The following is a 23,184-nucleotide window of genomic DNA, read 5'->3' on the forward strand; positions in this document are numbered from 1 at the left end:
TAGTAGCATGGTGGCACAGATGAAGACTACTTACACCTAAATCAGGTAGATATGTATTCTAGGAGTGAGTCTCTAGATTTTTATTTGCACAATTATAAAAAGAATTCTGCAGAAGAAAATATACAGAATTATCCAGTAATGAGAAACTGCTAAATTATCTTTGGCTTTTAATGTTAAAAAGTCACTACACATGAGCACAATAGATTTTAATAATGTGTAGTATGAAAATATAGAATGTTATTCCTTTTATTCCATAGTAGAATTTTGGGAAGTAGATTTTAAGACAGAAATTAACAAGAGAAGCTATTACTTTCAAGCTGTGTTTGTGAGTTTCCATGGAGATCTGTTTGGCATTGTGTGAAACAGGTTGCTAGCCCTTTTTATACAGATTTAATTTTTTTTTCAAAAAAACATTAAAATATTTTGTGACTTTATGTAAGTAGTTGTATGTCTGCTGATACTAGTATGCTAATATGTTAGGATTTCAAGCTGTTATTTCCAGTGGCATGTAAAATATAAGAATAAAATTTTGTAAAAAAAAAGAGGAATTCAATATGTCTAGCACAATTAGACCTTTCAACCAAAATAAGTGATTCCTAATGCTGAAAGTTCTACCAAATAGAAACATTTTGTCTTGAGTTTACATACTGTATAATCTATTGTTCTATTATATATACATATATGCAAATATGCAAACATATATATGAAAAAATATGTAATATGCATATAAATGTGTCATAAACTTAAAGTTGACACACACAGACTTTTTTATTTTAGGAGGCAATTTTTGTTATATAATTCTTTGTATGAATTTACATTTTAATCAGCTTAAATCTGCAAATTTATCTGGAGGAGGCATTACTAAACACAATGAGTTTTATTTGTTAAGTACCCATGCATAGATTTGCCATATGAGGGTATTTTTAGAAATGGTTGGCAATCACTTCTTTTCCACAATTAGTGGATATAGGTCTATTCTTATTCTATTCCAAGTTCCCTTATTACTGAGTTTGTAGTAGTTTATGATCAAAAGCAACTGGATTTTCTCTAAAGATTGTTCTCTTCATTGGTAATACAAGGGTGGTCTAAGCCAGACATGTCAAACACAAGGCCTGCGAAGTGATTTCGTGTGGCCTGAGGAGCTATCCTGGAAACAGCAAGGAAACAGCCCCACTGCCTGGCCGGCCCTGGCCGGCCAGGAGCCAATGTACAATTTCATGATGGCCATCCATGGTGGAACACATTCAGTCTTAGCTCCACAAGGCTGTCCTGGAAACAGTGAGGGACCGGCCCCCACCACATCAGCCCCCCCGAGTACGTGCTAGGGAGATGTCACACTTCGAGAGGAATGAAGAAATGCACCATCGCATGGAAGTGGCCAGCAAATGGCCCTCGCCTATTTCACATATCCAGCTTGGTGGGCTCTGCGGGAAGGGACACCGCGAGCAGCATGAGAGTCGACATTACCTGAACAATGCTGCCCAGCCCCCAGCCTGCCCGGTTTTGGCAGGCATCAGGCACTCTTCTCACAGTGCTGAGAAGCTGGGCCAGTGGTGGGAAGCTGGTGAGAAGCACAATGCCATCCATCCCCCAACCTGCCCAATTTTGGCAGGCAGCAGGGTGCCCTCCTCACAGGCTGAGCAGGGCAGTGTGAAACTTGAATGGTGTCTTACCCTCTGTTCCAACAGAGACGCCTTACTTTAATAAACCATTTATGGCAACAGGCTATCAGTTATTCCTGTACATTAAATCCAAATTTAGTACATGTAAATTACCTGAAAAATTTCCTATGTCTTAAAATTATCCATAACTTTGGGGGAAAAGGGGTGAGATAATGATTTTGATTCTTGTCTACAAAGTCTGTTAAAACAATAATCTGTGGATGGGGGTTGTGACATTATGCTCTGTTAGTAGCCATTAAGAGAGAGAGACAGAGAGAGACAGAGACAGATAGACAGATGGACAGTAAAAAATGTATATTTGTGTGGATGGATGTTTGTAACCCAAGTTCAAAAATAATTTCTTCTACATCTTTGGAAGATGAGCTTTTTTTGTTAAAAAAGTTTTGCATTTGTATTTATTATTGTTTCAGTTCTTTAATTTACTACTGTGCCAGCACCATTGCTCAACTCCTGATTACTATAAATGAGTGTCTATTTAAATATTATGATATAAGTTTATATTATCTTATTTGAGAAAATATGCTACAATTTTGTGTACTTAGCTATTATTTATTCAACACACACACACATATATATTTCAGATTAAAGGCAATATTCCAATGAAATTTTAAGTAAAGTCTAAGGTTCCTTGAAAAACACTTACAAATTCTTTTTTTTTAGATATTTAGTGGTCTTAACTCAGTTCATATATTTTCTTCAAAACAAAATATATTTGTGTTATAAATCACCCAAAAGAAAAAAACTTGGTTAATTACACATTCCTATCTTGTACACTTGCCAGATGGAGTCCTAATTATACCTTTATACTACAGATGGATAGAATGCTTGATGAGGACCTATAAAATTAATTATTTAAAAAATGTTTGCAATAGTTCATATATTTTGACATAAGCAACATGCTACATATTTTATTTAAGACATTATGTGGGTAATAGAACAAAGGTTATAGCCTAAACAGAATAAGATTACTTTTTTGAGCATGCTATCAGGATAGCTGCTTCAAATGTTTTTTTGGGGGAAATTGTGCAATTTTTCAAAAAGTTAATGAAAATTAATTGACTATCTTTTTTTCATTTGTAGGAACATTTTTATTAGTATTATTTTTGTTCTGAAAGTTTTGTATATCTATAGGTGTGGCTGAGTGTTACAAATGTACATATTTGTGCTTGTTAGAAAGATTTATTTGTAAATCTATGCTAAAGACTATTCAAAAGTAACCTTAAATCACATATGCATCCTTTCATATCTCACATATACTGTGCAGTTTTTAGTTGCAAGATTCAATTTTGGGAAGAACTACATTCTCTCCTCTTAAGGTAACTTTATGTGTATATATTTTATGCAAATTTGTATACTTTTTCTACCTACCTAAGATTTCTACTTTGGAACTTGGTAATCACTTCCATCTGACATTGATTTTTGCAGCAGATTCCAAAAACCTATTTTTTAAACATTTCTAATTATTTGATAATGAATTATTCCGAATCAGAAATTAAAAGCTTTACTATATAAAAGGAACAAAATCTCGTTCACTTTCTAGCATTTCAATATAAAGGGATATTGCTTCTTCCTCAAATTCTCTATTACACTATAGGAAGAGACTTGTTCAGTATATTGCAAGATTCAAGAGCCACTTCAACCTTAGCCATGATAAGAGACAAAAAGAGTTTTGGGTGGAAGGAAGGAAGGAAGGATGGCATTCCAGTGTTAGGTTAGGTATTAGGTTAATGTTCGTGCCATTTAGCTTATGATGTATCCTTAAACTCAGGATTTGTAGAATTGCAGAGTGCTGGGTTCTTCTGTTTTAATTTGCCAGGCTGTTTGCTGCCATGGCAGCCAGCAGCATTCACTGCAGTTACAAAGAACAGTCATAGATCCTGGGATGCATGTTGAATACTAAAATGCCAGGAAGCTTTCACAGAGCTTTGCTTCCTTGGTTAATTTGGGTCTTATTGAGATCTGACGTGCTTGGCTGCACTTGCCTTTCGATCAGCCATCCAAAGTAAAGATCTGCATGCAGGAATCAGTCATGATCTGTTGAGGGAGCCTGGGAGAAGACAGTCATCGGCACTTGCAGTTTACTTCTGGATTTCAGAAAACAGCAGCCACAGAGAGGGATGCAGTCCTATCAATCTGAAGAAGACTGATGATTGGATGTTAAGAGGGAAACATCACTGGCTTTTATGTTTATTTCTGTGCTGGAGTAGATTGTTTAAGCAGCTCTATTTTGCTTGAAAGAAATTCCTCTAAAATTATTAAAACATTGCAGATTAACAGGACTGGAAAAGACTAGCTTGGCATTAAAAGAATCAAAATGACTGTGCCTGTCTAGTCCTTAATAGCCTGCACTCTGGAATGCTTATGCTGTGCTTTTTTTGACACCAGAGGAATGAGGAGCTATAGGGCATGTAAACTGGGTGCTGCTGAAACGTTAGATCTATTGCTGAAAGATCTTGCCTTCTCTACAGCTAGAAATGTGAAATCTAATTTGTATTGAGCCTTTGGATAAAACTATGCAACGATATGCTGAACTTTCAGTGTTCAGAGGCAAGGATGCAAGAAAGAGAGGTGCTCGTCTCCAGAAACAGAAATCTCTGACTAATCTTACTCTCCTAAATGAAGGCGAAAAAAAGAGATTTTCATGCAGGGAAAACTGGTTTGGCAGTGCCTCCAAGCCTAGTCAGGTTCTTCATCAGACAGAGCTTGGGAGTAGAGGCTTACTTTCTAAAGCACTGTCAAAATCAGCACACTCCCTTTACCATGCCTGCAACAAGTCACCATGTGAAATGGAAGAACTATCACCTGTTGGACCCAGAGCCTCATACCAAAGGCTCAGAGGCTACCTGGTTGATGAAACTGTTCGAGGGGAGACAAGCAAATTGGGTGAAGAAGATGTGCCCTTTAAGTCAAAAATTACTAGCCAAAATTGGGTTGTGAAAGAGGAAAGTTGTTTACGTGAAGGGACTGCACAGCTTGATGAGGATGTTATAATAACAATGCTTGGAGACTTAGAACAAGCACTTTACAATGATTATTTAGGTAAGTTAACTTCTATTTGACATGATAGTTATTAAGGAATAATGTTTTGCATGGAAGAGACTTTGTTAATAATAATCTTACTATTCTTTTACAATATACTTACAATTCCATCTATACAGTATTATAAAGCAGGGTATATTTACATTATTTGTTTTTGTTAGATTTACAGACTGCATTAATTTAAAATCTTTTGGCATTTCGAAGGCATGCCAGTGATAACACACAATTTTCTTCTTAAAATATAGCTTTATTAAACTAATCTTGAAGCAGCAAGATAGGAAAACTCTAGCAATTTAATTTCTGTTTGAGCTTGATACATAGGCATATTTGACAGTCATGCTAGTTTTCCCTTTTACCTCAATTTGGGAAGTATAGTCTGAAGATACTTCCCTGTTTTTTTGCTCTCAATATTAATGTGAATTCTATCTTGTCAAATTGACTGCCAGTTCATTCACAACTATTTTTATTCTGTGTTAATAATTTTCCATTTCATTAATATAAAAAAATAATTTATCAAACTTATCAAACTTTGTTTATTTAGGCAATATCTTAGTTTATCTTCTACTCTACTTTCGAAATATTCAGTTCAAAAATAACATCCCTGTAATGTCATTAAAGCAGAAGTTTTTGTCTTAAGGCTTTACATCTAATCTATATTGATGCAAACAAGTTTCTATGAGTTATCAAAAATATAGGAGTTGTAAAGCATTTATTTGCAAGCCAGTTGTACTTCTGATCGCCATTCAGATATATGTGTTTTCAAAATGATGGATTCAAGAATTTTATAGAAATACATTTTTGGAAGTCTGTGCTCCATTGCTAAATCTTTTTCTTGCAAGTTTCCTAGTTTTACAAAATTAGAAGTCTGGAAGAGAAATATATCTTTGATTTTGTTGCTGATATATGAATCAGAGAAAAAAACTTGTTTCTAACTTTGACTTTTGCTATATTTCCGTAATACTGACATAGTTGGGTATGTATCTAGATATGGATGTACACACATACAGTATATGTGCATCTCTTGGTTATATTTTTGCATACAAATAATGGTGTTGCAATTCAAATATATATATACATGCAACTGATGCTGAATGTTCCTAAGAAAGAAACATTTATGCCATTCCTATTTAGTAGGGCACTGTATATAATCCAATATTAATGTGAGATAATACTGAACAATAGTTGTATTTTTTAACTAAAGAATGTTGCAACAAAATATGGTAAAAATAGCTGATACAACTGCATATGTCTCAATTTATCTATTTGAAATTAAGAAATGACATTTCATTTTACTTATATTGTATTAGTAATCCATATAACACAAAGAAATGTGACTTCTTGTCTCTAAGGTGTCTGGACATGAGAAAGAGTCCTTCATGAGTGTTGTTCACTATTCCAACTCAAATCTGCATGCAATGGATATAAAAAATCTATACACCCCTGTTAAATGCCAGATGTAAAAAAAAACACTTGACCAAGATAAATCATTTCAGAATTTTTTCACTTATAATATACCATAAGTTGTATAATTCAACTGAAAAACAAACTGAAATCTTTTAGGGGAAAAATAACAATAAAAATATACAATAACATGGTGCACACCCTTAAACTAATGCTTTGTTGACACACCTTTTGATTTTTATGATAGCATTCAATCTTTTACACTAGGAGCCTATTAGCATAGCATATCTTGCTGGGAATCTTTGCCTGATCTTTCTTACAAAAGTGCTATAAGTTTGTCAGATTGTGAGGGCATGTGCATAGCCCTTTCCAGGTCACACCACAGATTGTCAATTGGACTCAGGTCTGGGCTCTGCCTGGGTCATTCTACAATTTTGATCTTCTAGAGCACAGGTCTGCAACCCGCGGCTCCGGAGCCGCATGCGGCTCTTTCAGCCGTCTCCTGTGGCTCCCAGTCCTCTGCCATGTGCAGTCCAAAAAAAAAAGTGGGACTAAAAAAGTTCAACCAATCAATTCAAATATGCAGGGTAGGTACATATCTCGTCTTGACTCCACTCTTCAGTCCAACCCTGTTCTGCGCATGTGCGCATGTATGCCCATGTGCACACATTTTTTGCGGCTCCCAGTTTTTCCTTTTGTGAGGGAACCGGTTCCGAGTGGCTCTTTCACTGTTTCAGGTTGCTGACCCCTGTTCTAAAGGAAGATCAGTCTTTTGTTGATTTAGAGGTATGCTTTGGGTCATTATCATGTTAAAAGATGAAATTTGTCTTCATCTTCAGCATTTTAGCAAAGGCCTAAAGGTTTTGTGCCAAAACAGTTCCAAAATATTTGGAATATTTGGAACTGTTCATAATTCCATCCACTTTGACTAAAACCCCAGTTCCAGCTGAAGAAAAGGATCTTCAAAGCATAATGCTGCCGCCATGCTTCACTGCGGGTATGATGTACTTTGGGTGATGTACAGTATTGTTTTTGTGCCAAACATACATTTTGGAATGAGGGCCAAAATGTTCAGCCTTGGTGTCAGCAGACCATAACACATTTTCTGCTTTTGTCAGACTTGATGTAGGTTTTTGCAAAATAATGTAGTCAGGCTTTCATATGTTTCTTTGTAACAAGAGGCTTGCCACCTTACCCCACAGCCCAGACATATGAAGAATATGGGAGATTGTTGTCACATGTTGTACACAATCAGTACTTGCCATAAATCCCTGTAGCTCTTTTAATGTTGCTGAAGGTCTCTTGGCAGCCTCTCCGATCAGTTTTATTCTTGTTTTTTTATCAGTTTTGCAGGGAGATTCAGTTTTTTATAATTAATACACAGATTAATATGATACAAAAGTGGCATTTTATTAAATATTAGATTTATGATAGATCTTTCCTCTCTAAAAAAATTAGATGCTCAGAAAAAAAAATTGTGCCAGAAAAACCAGAGATTGGATCTGTTTATTGCTAATACTGTATGTAGAAGGAAACAAATGACAGGAAGACAAATGTCCTTCCAAGTTCAAGCATTCATACATTTTTGCTTTTGAAGATTCATCTTCAGAGTGCTGTTTGTGCAGGAAGAAGACTCCTATTAAGTAAACAGCAGCAAATGAGATAAATTCCAGGATACAAATATGCAAGTATATAAACTGCATAATCACTCCTCAGTTTAAATAGGTTGCTGTCAGGCACAAAAGATGAAGTCCACAAGTGAAGGTTCAATTAAGTTGATTTATTGCTAAAGGACTATGAACAGGAATCTTCTCAACTAACAGCCAGCACCTGGTTAGATAAGGGTCAATGGCACTCAAGGGGCGGGGGCTGGACTTCATTTGCTTGTGGCTACATAGGGATTCTGAGATGATCACCCTTTTCACTCCATCACCAGGTTCTGATGTTCCTTGTCGCAGAATTGCAAGCATGTGAACACTTACTATCAGTAACTGTTTTATATAGTAATTATTTATACAAACATATTTTCATTCTAGAGTGATAAAGAAAAACTCTTCTTTCTAATCTGTTTCCATTTTCGTAGTGTTTCCAAGCAAATACTTATATTTATCGATAGCAGGTGTTACTATAAGAAATATAATTTTGATCTCAAAACCAATAAGATTATGATAAACAGTTAAAGATTAACTATATTAAAGCTACTTAATCACTTACAGAGAGAATTCTGTAGAAATTAGAAACTCCATTTATATATCAACAATTCCACTTTATATCCTTTTAGTTAGAAGACATGGTGAATCCCCAGCCATAAATACAATTGTTCATGTTGCTAAAATTTGAACCAACTATCTTTAAGAAACATAGAGCAGGGTGATTAACCCAGCTAGATATGTTTAGCCTTGAGCAAAGACATCTAAAGGTGGGTAGCATAGCCATATTCAGATAACTGAAAAAAGGTCACATAGAAAACTATCAAGGCTTCATTCTCACTCCAAAGCACATGGAATAATAGATTTAAATTATTGAAAGATAGATTCCAATAAAATATTAGGGGAAAAATATTTCTAATAGCAAGAGCAGTTTGATGGTAGAGCCAGGAGCTTTTTTTTCATTAGATGTATTCAAGTGGTGAGGCGCTCCGACCCTCTGCTTCTTCCCCGAGGTTCCGGGAGCGAGGATGTGCAGCCTCCTGAGCTCTGGCTGGTGTATCTGAATGCCAGGTCCGTGGTTAACAAAGCTCCCCTCGTTAGGGATTTAGTTGAGGGTGAGCATGCGGACCTGGCCTGCATCACGGAGACCTGGTTGGGCCCAGAGGGTGGGGTCCCTTTGGTTGACATCTGCCCACCAGGCTTCCGGGTGCTGCACCGGCCAAGAGCTCAAGGTAGGGGTGGGGGAGTGGCGGTTATTATTAGGGAGACCTTATGTCCGCGGGAGACCACCGTTTCTCAGATAGTCGGGTGTGAGTCTCTCTTTGTGAGATTTGGTTCTGGGGCGCAGTTGGGTTTGCTGCTGACGTACATTTCGCCTAGTCGTACAGCGGCAGCCCTGCCCGAGCTGCTTGATATCCTCTCAGGGTTGGTGGTTGAGTTTCCCAAACTTATAGTTTTGGGAGACTTCAATCTACCATCCCTGGGAGGCTCATCTGAGCTAGCTCGGGAGTTCATGGCTTCCATGACGGCCATGGACCTGACGCAAGTAATTTCTGAACCAACTCATGAGGGAGGCCACACTCTTGACCTGATTTTTTTATCTAGACGGTGGTTGGATGATCTTGGTGGGGGCTCTCCATTTATTATGCCCCTGTCATGGACCGATCATCATCTCCTGCGGATGGTCTTCCGTTTTGCCACCCCCCGCCGTGGGGATACGGAACCAATTAGATGGTACCGCCCCAGACGCTTAATGGATCCTGATAGATTCCAAGCGGCGCTGGGGTCCCCACTTGCCTCCATTGCTCACAGCTCGGCGGATGCCTTAGTGGAAACCTGGGAAAGGGCAGCCACTGAGGCACTTGACCGGGTTGTACCCTTGCGGCCCCTGACCCGGCGCAGATCCCAGCGAGCTCCATGGTTCTCCGCGGAGCTCCGGGAGATGAAGCGTCGGAAACGGGGCCTAGAGAGCTGTTGGAGGTCGAGCCGATCCGAACCCGACCGGTTGCGGTTAAGAACCTATATTAGGTCTTATCTCGCAGCGATGAGGGTGGCGAGGTGTAATTACTTCTCTACCCTCATTGCGTCCGCAGATAATCGCCCGGCCGCCCTGTTTAGGGTGACTCGCTCACTTCTTAATCAGGAGGTGAGGGAGGATCCCTTGCAGGGTCGTGCCGAGGAATTTAGTCACCATCTGTCGGATAAAATCGCTCGGATTCGGACCGGTTTGGACTCCAGCTGGGCAGAGTCAGGCGATCAGGACACGGACGGTCTTGTCAATGTTATCTGGGAAGAGTTTGATTCTGTGACCCCTGATGAAGTGGACAGGATTATGGGGAGGCTGAGCTCCTCCACATGTTTGTTGGACCCGTGCCCTTCCTGGCTGGTTTATGCAGCTAGGGAGAGGACACGAGGCTGGCTCCAGGCGGTTATATCTGCTTCTTTGAGTGAGGGTTATTTCCCCACCGTCTTGAAGGAGGCGGTGGTGAGACCTCTCCTCAAGAAGCCTGCCTTGGACCCAGCTGTGTTGAACAACTTTCGTCCAGTCTCCAACCTTCGCTTTCTTGCGAAGGTTGTTGAGAGTGTGGTGGCGCATCAGCTCCCTCTGGTCCTGGATGAAGCGGATTATCTGGACCCCTACCAATCGGGTTTCAGGCCCGGGTACAGCACGGAGACGGCATTGGTCGCTCTGGTGAATGATCTCTGGAGGGCTCGGGACAGGGGATATTCCTCTGTCCTAGTTCTATTAGACCTCTCGGCGGCTTTCGATACCATCGACCATGGTATCTTGCTGCGGCGTCTCAGGGGATTGGGAGTGGGAGGCACGGTTCTTCGGTGGTTCTCCTCCTATCTCCTGGGACGTTCGCAGTCGGTGTTGGCAGGGGGGCAGAGATCGGCCCCGAGGTCTCTCGTTTGTGGAGTTCCTCAGGGGTCGGTTCTCTCGCCTCTCCTGTTCAACATCTACATGAAACCGCTGGGTGAGATCATTCGTGGTTTTGGAGTTGGGTATCATCAATATGCCGATGATACCCAACTTTTCTTTTCGACCCCAAACCACCCCAGTGATGCCCTCGCTGTGATGTCCCGTTGCCTGGAGGCGGTTCGGGTCTGGATGGGGAGGAACAGACTTCAGCTCAACCCTGACAAGACTGAGTGGCTGTGCATTCCGGCATCCCGGGACATTCAAGATGTTCCATCTCTTTCTATGGGGGGTGAGCTCTTACCCCCCGTGGATAGGGCTCGCAACTTGGGAGTCCTCCTAGATTCATGGCTTACCCTAGAAGATCATGTAGTGGCCGTGACTAGGAGGGCTTTTGCCCAGGTTCGCCTGGTGCGCCAGTTGCGGCCCTATCTGGACCGGGATGCCCTGTGCACGGTCACTCATGCGCTCGTGACCTCTCGCCTTGACTACTGTAATGCTCTCTACATGGGGCTTCCCTTGAAGACCACTCGGAGGCTCCAACTGGTACAGAATGCGGCCGCGAGAGTTGTCTTGGGAGTTTCCCGGTACTCCCATGTTACACCTTTGCTCCGCGAGCTGCATTGGTTACCAGTTGTCTTCCGGGTGAGGTTCAAGGTCTTAGTTATGATCTTTAAGTCCCTACATGGCATGGGTCCGGGGTACCTCGGGGACCACCTGCTGCCAGCTTCAACTCCCCTCCGCCCTGTGCGTTCCCACAGAGAGGGCCTCCTCAGGGTGCCTCCGGTCAGGGAATGTCGACTGGCAGCCCCCAGGGGGAGAGCCTTCTCTGTGGGTGCCCCGGCTTTGTGGAACCAACTGCCGGTGGAGCTCCGGACGGCATCGGACCTCCGAACTTTCCGTCGTGGTCTGAAGACCCATTTGTTTGAATTGGCCGGTCTGGCCTGATGGGGGAGCTGTGTTTTAAATTGTCATTTTAGATTGCATTATTGTTTTTTAATTGGGCACTGATTTAATCTTTGTTTTAACTTTTGTATAGTATTGTATTTTTATTTATATGCCCTGTGAACCGCCCTGAGTCCCCAGGGAGAAGGGCGGTATATAAATTAAATAAAACATAAAACATAAACATAAACATAAGTGGATGCTAGACAACTCAATATTCCTTTCCAAATCTGGGATCCTAAAATAGAAGAAACCAACCTAGTCAGACTTTGTGTGAACTGCCCAAGGTTCTGATTTTGTGGCCTCAAATTTCGGATTATATGATTATCCAGATATGACTGTACCTACTGTTACTACTTCTGATTCTGCTATCTTTTGCCAATAACTTTTATGTTAAAATGCTTGAAAAACCTTCTCCTGTGGAATTTTGGGTGCTTGTGATACAGCACCCAAAATACAGCAATTTAGTGCAATGTTTTGTACCCCAACCACTGATGTGTAGGTTATTTAACCTACAGTATTTATTATTTATAACAGGCTTTATTTATATAGCACAAAAATGCTTCAGGATTTTTTTTTCCTTTTGCATATATCCAGAGCAGAATGGGACAACTCACCCTGGACAACTTGCCATGGTCAATTCACCGCTGCCAATTCACCATGGCCAACTCATTGTGGTCAACTTGTCATGGAACAGGTCACTAGGCAATTCAACAATTTGATTTAATTATTTAAAATAATTTTTAAAATATTTTAATTTTGGTCATTCACATTTCATTTTGTCCCTCCTTTTGCATCCTTTAATTATTCTAGTCCACAATTTCTTCAATATTATGTAACTTTTGTCCCTGTGGCAAGTTGTCCCACCATGAATATCCCATGATGAGTTGGCCATAGTGAGTTGGCTGTGGAAAACTTGTCCCAGACCCTTTCCAGCACATCAGCAATATGCAGAAAGTGTTTATGACCCTGACTTCTGGTGACTACACAGGCACATCCCTGCAGTATTCTTTGGCAACATTTTGGAAGTGATTTGCTCTTTTGTTTTTCTAAGGCTAAAAAAAGGAAGAGCTCAAAATAACTCAGGGGGCTTCCAGGCAAGACAAGAAGTCACGCTTTCTGCCTTCTAATAAAACACCTTAACCCTCCACTAACCTAGCTCTCAAATATCTTATATACTTATACTATTTCTAGTAAAATGTTTTTTTCTTGATCTAAAGACCAAAAAAATCCTATTGTTGTATATAACTGTTTATTGCAATCTGTTACTTTATTAATCTATGTATTAATTACAACAAAGTCTACATTTTTATAGACATTTTATGCTAATTTTGCTATTATAAAATTACAGTTGATTTTCTATTTAATAATCAGAAATAAGTTGAATACTTTGAACAAGTTACTAGAAACAAACATTATTATATTAAGAATCAGAAATAACGTTCCATAATGTATATTCTCTATGCTACATTTCTATATGCTCTTAAACAATATACTAAAAGTCAATTGATTTTCCCTCCAGCTTTTTTTACTGAAGTAAATTTACTTGGTTTAAAAATGCAACATCATTTTCATACATAAGCCTGACTTTTAAATAGGTTATTAGTATTTAGGAATACTTCATTAGTCCAGCAATAGAGCAAAAAAGAAGAAAAGGATGAGAAGCAGAAGAAATAAGTCAAGGTACATTCAAGGTTATGGCTCTACGTATAAAACACTGAGGTCACCGTATACACTATTTCATCCTTATCAATAGATTGCAAACACAGAGTTTTGATGAAGTTCCTACTCAGACAGCAACAGATATTCATGAAATAAGACTTTCTTCTTTTTGAAATGATGAGTAGATTAAAGCAGGATATATAAAATATATAATAAAGAAATAAGTTGTTGTAACTTAGATACTCCCATGTAACACCTCTACTCCGCGAGCTGCATTGGCTTCCGGTTGCCCTCCGGGTGAGATTCAAGGTGCTGGTAATGACCTATAAAGCCCTAAATGGCGAGGGTCCGGGATATCTGAGGGAACACCTGCTGCCAGCATCAAGTTCCCTTCGTCCAGTGCGCTCCCACAGGGAGGGTCTTCTCAGGGTGCTGCTGGTAAAAGATTTCTGGCAGGTAACACCCAGGGGGAGGGCCTTCTCAGTGGGTGCACCTGCCCTCTGGAACCAGCTGCCCATGGAGCTGAGGACTGCCCCCGACCTCCGTCCATTTCGCCGGGACCTGAAGACCTGGCTCTTCGAGCTCTCTGGCCCAGGCTGAGAATTTTAATTTTAATTCTTATTTTAATTGGGTTTTTTTACTTTTTCAGGGACTGTTATAATCTTTTTAATTGTTTTTAATTTTTGTATTTCTTGTTTTAATTACCCTGTTAACCACCCTGAGTCCTTCGGGAAAGGGCGGTATACAAATCCAATTAAATAAATAAATAAATAAATAAATAAATAAATAAATAAATACACATATTATGCTATTGATGAAAACTGTAGTGGTGGTGGTGGTGGTGGTGGTGGTGGTGGTGGTGATGACGATACATTTGAGGCATTCGTTGTAAAGTCATAATCATTCTGGAAGACTTAATGATAACAGAAGCGGAATGGAACCATAAAGCATATTTGTATTTGTATTATGTAGTAATTCAAACTCAAGATTACTCTCATTTTTACTCATTTCCATCAAGGCTTTGATTATAACATTGTTCTAGTTCATATTGTCTTACACGTATATGGTTTGCTTTATTTTTTATGTTCATATTCATTGATTGGTTGGTTGATTGCAGGAGAAGATCCTGAAACAAGAAGAATGAGAACTGTAAAGAACATAGCTGATCTGAGACAAAACTTGGAAGAAACTATGTCCAGTCTTAGAGGAACTCAAATAAGCCACAGGTATTGTTTACTAGTGCAGCTGAATACATGGAACAATAAAAGAAAAACAGTTTTAAAAAAGTGCATTGTCTAAACAGCAGATTTTATTTAAAATGTATCATATAGCTAAAGAAATAAATATCTATCAAAAAGTGAGATTTAATCATTGTACAAAAGTGAAGTATTGCTTAAAAAAATTATAAATTGTCTTTAATATCTGAATAAAATCAACTTGTATAGCTCATATTTAAACAATGCAAATCCATAATAATTGTACTGTATGGATGAGGCTATTCTGAGTGCTAAATCATTGTGTGTTACTTGTAATTTGAATCTTGTCACTTGGGTTAAAGTAAACAGTTTTAGTAGAATTCAGTCTTGAGACTGTTTAAGGATGGAGAAAACAGGTCATTCAAAGAAATATTATTTGTTAATGGTAATGACACAGCTGGGAGACACTGTAGTTGCCAAATTCTATTAAGAATGTTGTGCTTATCTTTATTTAGAATGTACTTACTGAAAAAAATGGGAAACATTTCTAACTTAATCTCATTGTCATATTGCAATGAAAACATAACTTATATTAATTTTAGCTATGTATGAGCGATCCATTACATTTTACAAGGAAGACCTGATTTTGAAAAACTCCCCTTTTATTTTACTACTTACTATTTACTATTTATCTTTCTTCTGGCATCATTTCACTTAGTGAACATTTAACAGGTTTTATTTTCCATTACAAGGTTCATTTTATTTTATTTAAATCTTATATATTAACATGTTTATCTCAAAGCCCACCATCGCTAAAAATATGGAAAATCTGAGAAAGGACATTGGCTTGTTGCAGAAAAATGTCGGCCTTAGAGTGACATCTTTAAAAACAGGTGCTATTTTTCCTAAGACATGTTTATTTAAAAGTAGAACTTTTCTTTGTCTACCCTTCATCCCATACGCATAGAAATATGGAAGCTATGGTTCAACAATTTTTGTTTTGCTTGACAGCACACTGGAGACAACATTTGACAGTACTGTGACAACTGAAGTGAATGGACGAAGCATTCCTGGCTTAACAAGCCGATCTTCTCCAGTGACCTGGAGGCTTGGACAAGCTAGTCCTCGACTCCAGGCAGGTGACGCTCCTTCCCTGGGTGGAGGGTACCCTCGCAGTGGTGCTAGTCGCTTCATCCATACTGACCCTTCTCGATTCATGTACACCACACCTCTTCGTCGTGCAGCCATCTCTCGTCTTGGGAACATCCCCCAAATTGACATGGGTGAAAAAGGAAATAGTGACCTGGACATTTCCTCTGATGTTGATGTTGGAGGGTACATGAGTGATGGGGACATTCTTGGGAAAAGCCTTCGAGCTGATGACATCAACAGTGGGTAAGATTTCTTTTTTGTAAAAATGAGATTAGAAAGGATTGTGATTTTTTAAAAGTAATTCACAAATCTGTTCATAAACAGAAAGGAATGAGGCAAACATCTGAAAAATATGGTGAATTTGTTACTGGCTGAATTAGAACTATAATCATCTACAATGAAAGTTATTAGAGAAAATGAATTAACAAATTAATCATACATTTTACTGTTTAAAGTGTCATTTGAACTGAATTAAATTACTTACCGGTAATTAAATTATAGTTATCTCCTGTCTTATTTTTTGTTGGACTCTTTTATAGAGACAAAAATGATTTTCATGTTTAATTTTTTTGATGCAGATAAATATACATGGCTCTCTCTTTGTTAATTTTTAGAAAGGCCTTGTCTTTATAATAATGAATTTATTATAATGAATTTATAATATTAAATGACATGGCTTGAAGTTTTATAGCTTATTATCTTCTAAAATTGCTTATCATTTAGATTATACATTGGAATGATGCATATTCTAAAGCGAATAAAAGAAACTTGTCTAATAAAGAATATAATATACACCTAATAGAAAGCCCACTGCTTCTGTGAAATAAACCTCTGTGTTAAATTGTTTACCCATAGAAAATGTCTCCTAATATTCAACCATAATCTGACTTCCTGTTTTTGAAATCCATGATTCCATGTCTGGGCTTTTGGAATGACACAGAATTTTTGTTCACTTTCTTTCTTTTGTTCACACACTTTCACAGTGTTTTTCAGACACTGTTTTTCAGAAGATTCTGCCATATTCCTCCCTATCACTTGTTATTACCAAAGTTAAACATGTATAGTACATTCGGTCTATCTTTATAGAATTTAGATGCTAATTTCCCAATACTTTTATGATCGCTTTTTCTGAACCTATTCCGATTTGTCAAATTTTACTGGATATAATATTCAAGGTCACATCTGTGAGATGTCTTCTTATTTGCTTAATATATTATTAAGCATTGCATACATATTATATAACATATAAAGAATAGTTATGATAATGTTAGAGATGTGTTGTTTGGAAAATAAATGTACATGTACTTTTTTATAAAGACCTCTAAAAACTCACATGATTTGTGGTGAATGTTAATTTGATATATGAGGAATGCTATTTTGAAAATTAAGATATCAAAAATCAGGACAGTTATTTTGACTGTAAATTGGAGTGACTCACTGCAAACTAAAATTAGAGCAAGGAGATAAATTTGTGATCTTTGGTAAACTGTTTACCAAATATGGGGAAAAGATTCTAAGAGGTGTGAACATCTGTAGCAAATTGGTAATATATGCTCCATTAAGAGGAATAAATGTTGTTCTTACTATAAGAACATGCTTCTACTTATTTTTTATAAGATAGTGAGAGTTGGGTATGACAGGAGAAACATGAAAGTAAGTTTCTATGATTAGTCATCCAGGTCATAGTTGTCTCAAAGGTGCTTTTTCAAAAGCCAACTGGACTGGGTTTTTTTTCCTTGAGAAAGAAGACGACATTTTGCTTCTCATCCAAGAAGCGTCATCAGTTCTGGCAGGATATTGGAGCAATGGAAGGATTGGTTCTGACAAGATGGGGGGAGGATTTGAACGATCATATTTCTTTGCAGTCATCTGGTTGTTAGCACTCTCCCTGAGATCTCTTGATGCCATTTCGGGGTTTATCTGTGCCCTCAGCATCATCTGCATCAGAGTGCAAATGAGGGTGGAATTTTCTTGGAACTGTTGAAAGGACTGCGTTGTGGACGAGAGATAGGTGGTGTCTTATCCTCCCCCTCTGTTGAGAGAGGACTGCTCAATGTTAACATAAATGGCCTCTTTTACCCTTCTTTCAAACCAATGGTCCTCTCTACATTCTGTCCACATGGTGGATAGGGAAGACCATTGGTTTGAAAGAGGGATAAAATAAGCCATTTATGTTAAAATAATAGTTGCTGGTATAGTATTTTTTTTCATGACCACTATAGTATGATGGCTCAAATATTTCTGTTAATCAGGATAGAGAGAGCAAAATAGATATGTCACAACAGATCAGTGAGCCTTTAATTTACATATAACCACCAAGTCTTACAGAAGACTAAACAACCATAATAAAATTAATTAAATTGGTCATGGACTAAACAGAAACATTTATGATTATTTAAAGGCTTTCAATAATGAATTGCAGAAAATTCATAGTTTCTTCACTTGGAACATAATTTTGCTATGTCATAATCTTAGAATATAAAAGAAAATTCCAAAGAGGTGCACTTTTTTGGTTTGTTTGAATCAAAATTAAGTAATAGTTCAAATAGGGATAATCAACTTCCAAAAAATTGCTTAATTCTTCAAAAATCTTTGAACAAGTCTAGGAATCTCCAGGATTTAGTGACAAAGGGTTTTGAGCAATCCCCAAAATTTCACATTAAAAAAATGTCTATGTATATCTATAAAACCTGAGCTTTCAGTTATGAGAAATTTTCTATCTATGACCACTAGTTCCTTCCTTTTTTTTACTGTCCCTCAACCTTTGAAAATTTTGAGTTGCTGAAATAAGATAAAGAATGTTAGACTCTGGGTTGATTCAGAGCTGAAATGTAAACACTGTAAATCATATTTTGATTCAATTTAATTATGCAAAATTTATTTCTAAGTAGACCAGCTGAGAGCTGAGTTATATTTGTACTTGTTCACTGATTTAAGTTTTGTTTTGGCATTTAGTATATTCATTTAAGGGTTAAACAGCTAGTGGGGGCAAGTATATACAGGGAAACTAGATCTCCAGATCACTGGGCATGCACTGGCTTCTGAAGATCTTGAGCGTTAACACAGGAGGAGATACAAATACATGCACTCAGTTGTGAAAACTTTTGTATGAGTTTCCATTTAAATGTACTTCTGAATTCTTGTTGGATGTTAACTTTTATTGCACAAATATTTGTAAAAGATGCAACAATTTGGCTGTTTGCAAAGTGCAGCTTATATATGTGCATGCCTTCATCACACTACTAAGGCTAATGTTTCCAAAAAGGTTCAATCACAGCCCCCTTGTAATTCATTTAAGTAAACCCTGTTGTCAAAGGTAAGTTTGAAAAAGAGGTATAATTGTTTTAAAGAGTTTATTCATTAAGTTAATAAAATTCTTAAAGCACCCACACCTTATTTTCAGAATACTGTGGAAGTTTGAGAAAAGGAACGTTGCTTTAATGAAGAGTGGGGAGGTGCTGTGTTTTTTCTTATGTAAAATCCAAATACTTTTTCAAGCATGCAAAGGCCTACTTACTTTCTTCTCAGACTTTGCAGATGATTTTGTTGCAGATGAATTCTTAATAAATTAATATGTAAAAAACATGTTAATTTCTTCTATATTTGTTTTTACTTTACCCTAAGACAGGTTTGTTCAAATCTAGACAAATATTTAATTTTAGATTTATATTCTGCCATTTATCAGGACTTGTATCATAAAGTGGAGTACTAGATGCTATCGGGTATTAATCCTGTATTCCTAGGGTTCAGACTAAAAAGGGAGGAAAATCACTGATATCATTAGCTTGAAGTCTGTGTATTCTTGGCGTTAAAAGAGAAACACATTGAAAATGTTAAAACAAATAGGTGACAACTTGAATAAAAAGGCTGATTGCTGATTTTTGTTGAATATTTTACTTGTAGTAATCCTTGACTAAAAATGTAAAAAAGTATTAACTGGTTTATTAAAAGAGAAAATAAATTAGGTTGCCTTTCTTGAATGAAAATGATCTAAATGGCAGTGCTCTTAGCTAGAATATTTTTAAAGTACTGTTTCCAATTTATATTAGTAAGAAAAAAGACTAATAAGCACTAAAAATACATGCTTCACCCAAGCATGCCAAACCTTATCTCTTTCATTCCCACTTTAATTACTTTAAACCTGGAGGACAATCATCCAGGAATAATTAGGAATTAATATGAGAGAGTACACTGTTTCATATGTGTAGCCTCTCAACTAAAAAATTTACCCTCCTGAGACTAAAGTACCTTAAACTCTTAAATATGATTTTCACCTTCTTTTTCTTAATTTGTAATTCTATTAAAATAGAAGCTGCAATAGTTTAACCCACCCTCACCAAATGCCAAATATATTCAACTTCCAACACAGTCTGGTATCTCAGAAACTGCAAATTCCTGCTAGAATTCATATTAGGCATCCAGTTGCTTAAAAACGTGTTCCTAGCGCATAGGGGTTCTTTTGAAATGTCTAAGAAATGGCACTAAGCAAAAATGTGCTTTTTATTGATCAAGTGTAACAAAACAAATAAACAGCAGCTTACTTCAGGCTAGTAAATCAATGTTTGAAACCACTGTTTATTCTTTATTTACTGATTGCAAATATATGATATGTGAGAGACCTATGGTTTGTATCTAATGTCCTGTTTTATTCCCAGTTTGCTTTTCAGTAATGTCTAAGTTTTGAACTGTTCACAGATGCAATAGAAGCTAAAAAGATTGAAAAGCAAATGAGATGTGGCCTAATAAACCATAACTATTTTGCCTCAGGTTTAGAATGTAAGAAGGTTATATTGGCATTAGATTAGAATCCTAGCTAATCCTACACAATGTTCCATTGTGACCATACAGATATTATCAAGCTGTGAGAAATTCATTTGGAAGATATTATATATCCCGACCATAGTAGGTGAAGAGAGGATACATACTAGAGCCATAATTCTATCCTCTCCTGCCCTTGCAGGATGTATGATACATAGCCATGTATCCTCTGAAACATAGATCAGTTTTGTGAATAAGGACATTTTAATCAGGAAGACAATGCAGTATCAAATCATAACTATTTCTCCTTTGGTGGTGTAACTGGGAAATAAAGAAAAGAGCAGTAATATAGCTTATAGTAGAAAAATATTTATCCTTTTAGCTGATTATATTTTACTTTGTCAGCTGCAGCTTTCCCAAATATCAAGCAGAGATAGTATTGGCAACCTAATTCTTTCAATCTGAGATGCAAAACATGGGAATTTCTACATACAGAGAGAGAGAGAGAGACAGAGACAGAGACAGAGAGAGACACAGAGAGAGACAGAGAGAGAATAGAAGGGGAACTCATCAAATTTGCAGATGACACTTACAGTAAGCTTGCAGGAATAGCCAATACCCCAGAAAACAAGCTCGGGATCTTGACAGACTTGAACAATGGGCCCTATCCAAAAACATGAAATTTAATGTGGAGAAAAGCAAGGTTTTACACCTGGTCAGGAAAACCCAAAGGTACAAGTACAGATTAGGTAAAACCTGGCTCAAAAACAGTAACTGTGAGAGGGACTTTGGATGATCACTTAAACATGAGCCAGCACTGTGTGGTGGCAATCAAAAATGCTAATGCAATCCTTGGTTATATAAACAGACAATCAAAATCAAGTGAAGTATTAGTACCGCTTTATAAACCCTTAGTAAGATCACACCTGGAATACTGCATTCAGTTTTGGTCACCACATTACAAAAATGTTAAGACTTTGAAAAAAAAAGTGCAAAGAAGAGCAACTAAGATGATTAAGGGCCTGAAGACAAAAACATATCTAGAACGATTGCAGGAATCAAGATGGCCAGTTTAGAGGAAAAGGACTAGGGGTGACATGATAGTATTCCAAGATTTGAGGGGCTGACACAAAGAAGAGGGGGTCAACTTATTTTCCAAAGATTTAATTAAGGAAAGAAGCAACCTGGAATTAAGGAGAAACTTCATAACAGTGATGACAATTAACCAGTGGAATAGCTTTCCGTCAGAAGTTGTAGTTGCTTCATCACTGGAGGTTTTTAAGAAAAGACTAGACAGCGATCTATCTGAAATGGTATTAGGGTCTCCTGCTTCAGCAGGGGGTTGGACTAGAAGTCCTCCAAGGTCCCTTCCAGCTTTATTCTGATTGAGAGAGAGAGAGAGGCAGAGGCAGACAGACAGACAGACATAAATAAAATGCATATTACTGCTAGGTTATAACCCAGAGAAAGTAACTGCGATTAACATATTTAAATCAATAGAGGATCTTAATTGTAGATATGTTATTTTATCATTTGGTTTAATAAGGTTCACTTTGATCAGTATTGTGTATTCTTATTTAGAGTATAAACTGCAAGCAAGAAAAATATTACCTTTAATTCATATCAATACTTGCACTGCATAGCGTAATAGAAATGTCTATAGGTGGTAGCCTTTCCTACTGATTCGTTTTTATATATATTATTTTTAGTTACTTGACTGATGGAGGGCTCAATCTATACACAAGAAGCTTGAATCGAATTCCTGACATAGCTGCCTCTCGAGATGTCATACAAAAAGGAATTCATGATGTGACAGTGGATGCAGACAGGTAAAGCCTCCTTTTTCTATATAAAAGTCAAGAATGTCAAGTTACTACAAATGTTTGTAAAAGTTATTCAGGGCAATTAATTTTCAAATATGGAGATATTGGGATCAGTAGCTATAGGTTAGGAAGCGTTAAAATAATGGCAATAAAAATCTAAGCTGGAGCTGGAGAGTTATGTGAGAAGAATTGTGTATTCTTAAAAGACATAATAACTGCCCCGCCCTAAAAAAATCTCTTGTATCAACATCCACTGGACAATTATTATCAGAATGACCAATAATGTTGTGATTTATGAAGTGCTGCAAATAAATTGGCCTGTAGAATACAAAGGCAGAGCATCTGCCTAGCAATAATGTACACATTTAAGAATTTGTTCTTGTAAATCAGGTGATTAAAAATAACAAATTTCAGCATAGCAGAATTTGTGCTGTAATTTTTATTTTGTATTTTAGATTACTTCTTGATTTGTGCATATGCTATAGATTATGATGTCCTTGTGCCTGTAGGGTGCAGCCTAACAGCTAGTTTACAGTGAAACTGTAGCCTTCACATTTCAAATCATTTCCCGCTTCTTAACCAAGTTCCTGTGGCATCTGCTTCAGCAGAGAGAATTTGAGAGTACTGCCAGTACAGCTCAGAATAATCCAAAGTTTTTCATCCAAGTCATGATCAAAGGAATACGTCATCAAAAATATGAAATGGATTCTGAGTCCATGTATAATTTGTTTAATCTTTGAACTCCATCAAGCCCCAATTAGTATGATATTTACTTTAGCAAGTAGATGGATCTATCTTAGCTATCTAGGGTAGAACAAGAATGGGTGGAAGGTTCACAGAGGATGATTCCCGTCTGAAATAAGGAGGAATTTCCTGACATAATTGCTAGTAAGCAGTGGAACATCTATCTCCTGGCGCCATGAGTTCTCCACAATGGAGATTTTTAAGAAGAGGTTG

The 23,184-nt window shown here is 37.5% G+C and overlaps 1 protein-coding gene across 2 annotated transcripts in view; it reads left to right on the forward strand.

Moving 5' to 3' along the window:
• The window catches only part of NAV3 (neuron navigator 3), a gene marked incomplete at its 5' end in the record, with an annotated part of 246,791 nt that overhangs the window by 136,705 nt on the left and 86,902 nt on the right, over positions 1 to 23,184 (forward strand). For both annotated transcript variants that reach the window (XM_081330387.1, XM_081330388.1), the window contains 3 exons: positions 14,416 to 14,524; positions 15,506 to 15,889; positions 22,114 to 22,233. In XM_081330387.1, coding sequence (XP_081186513.1) covers positions 14,416 to 14,524; positions 15,506 to 15,889; positions 22,114 to 22,233 — 613 coding nt within the window. The remainder of the gene's footprint in view (positions 1 to 14,415; positions 14,525 to 15,505; positions 15,890 to 22,113; positions 22,234 to 23,184) is intronic.

The sequence above is a fragment of the Vipera berus genome (assembly GCF_964194415.1).
Source record: "Vipera berus genome assembly, chromosome: 6".
Classification (NCBI taxonomy): domain Eukaryota; kingdom Metazoa; phylum Chordata; class Lepidosauria; order Squamata; family Viperidae; genus Vipera; species Vipera berus.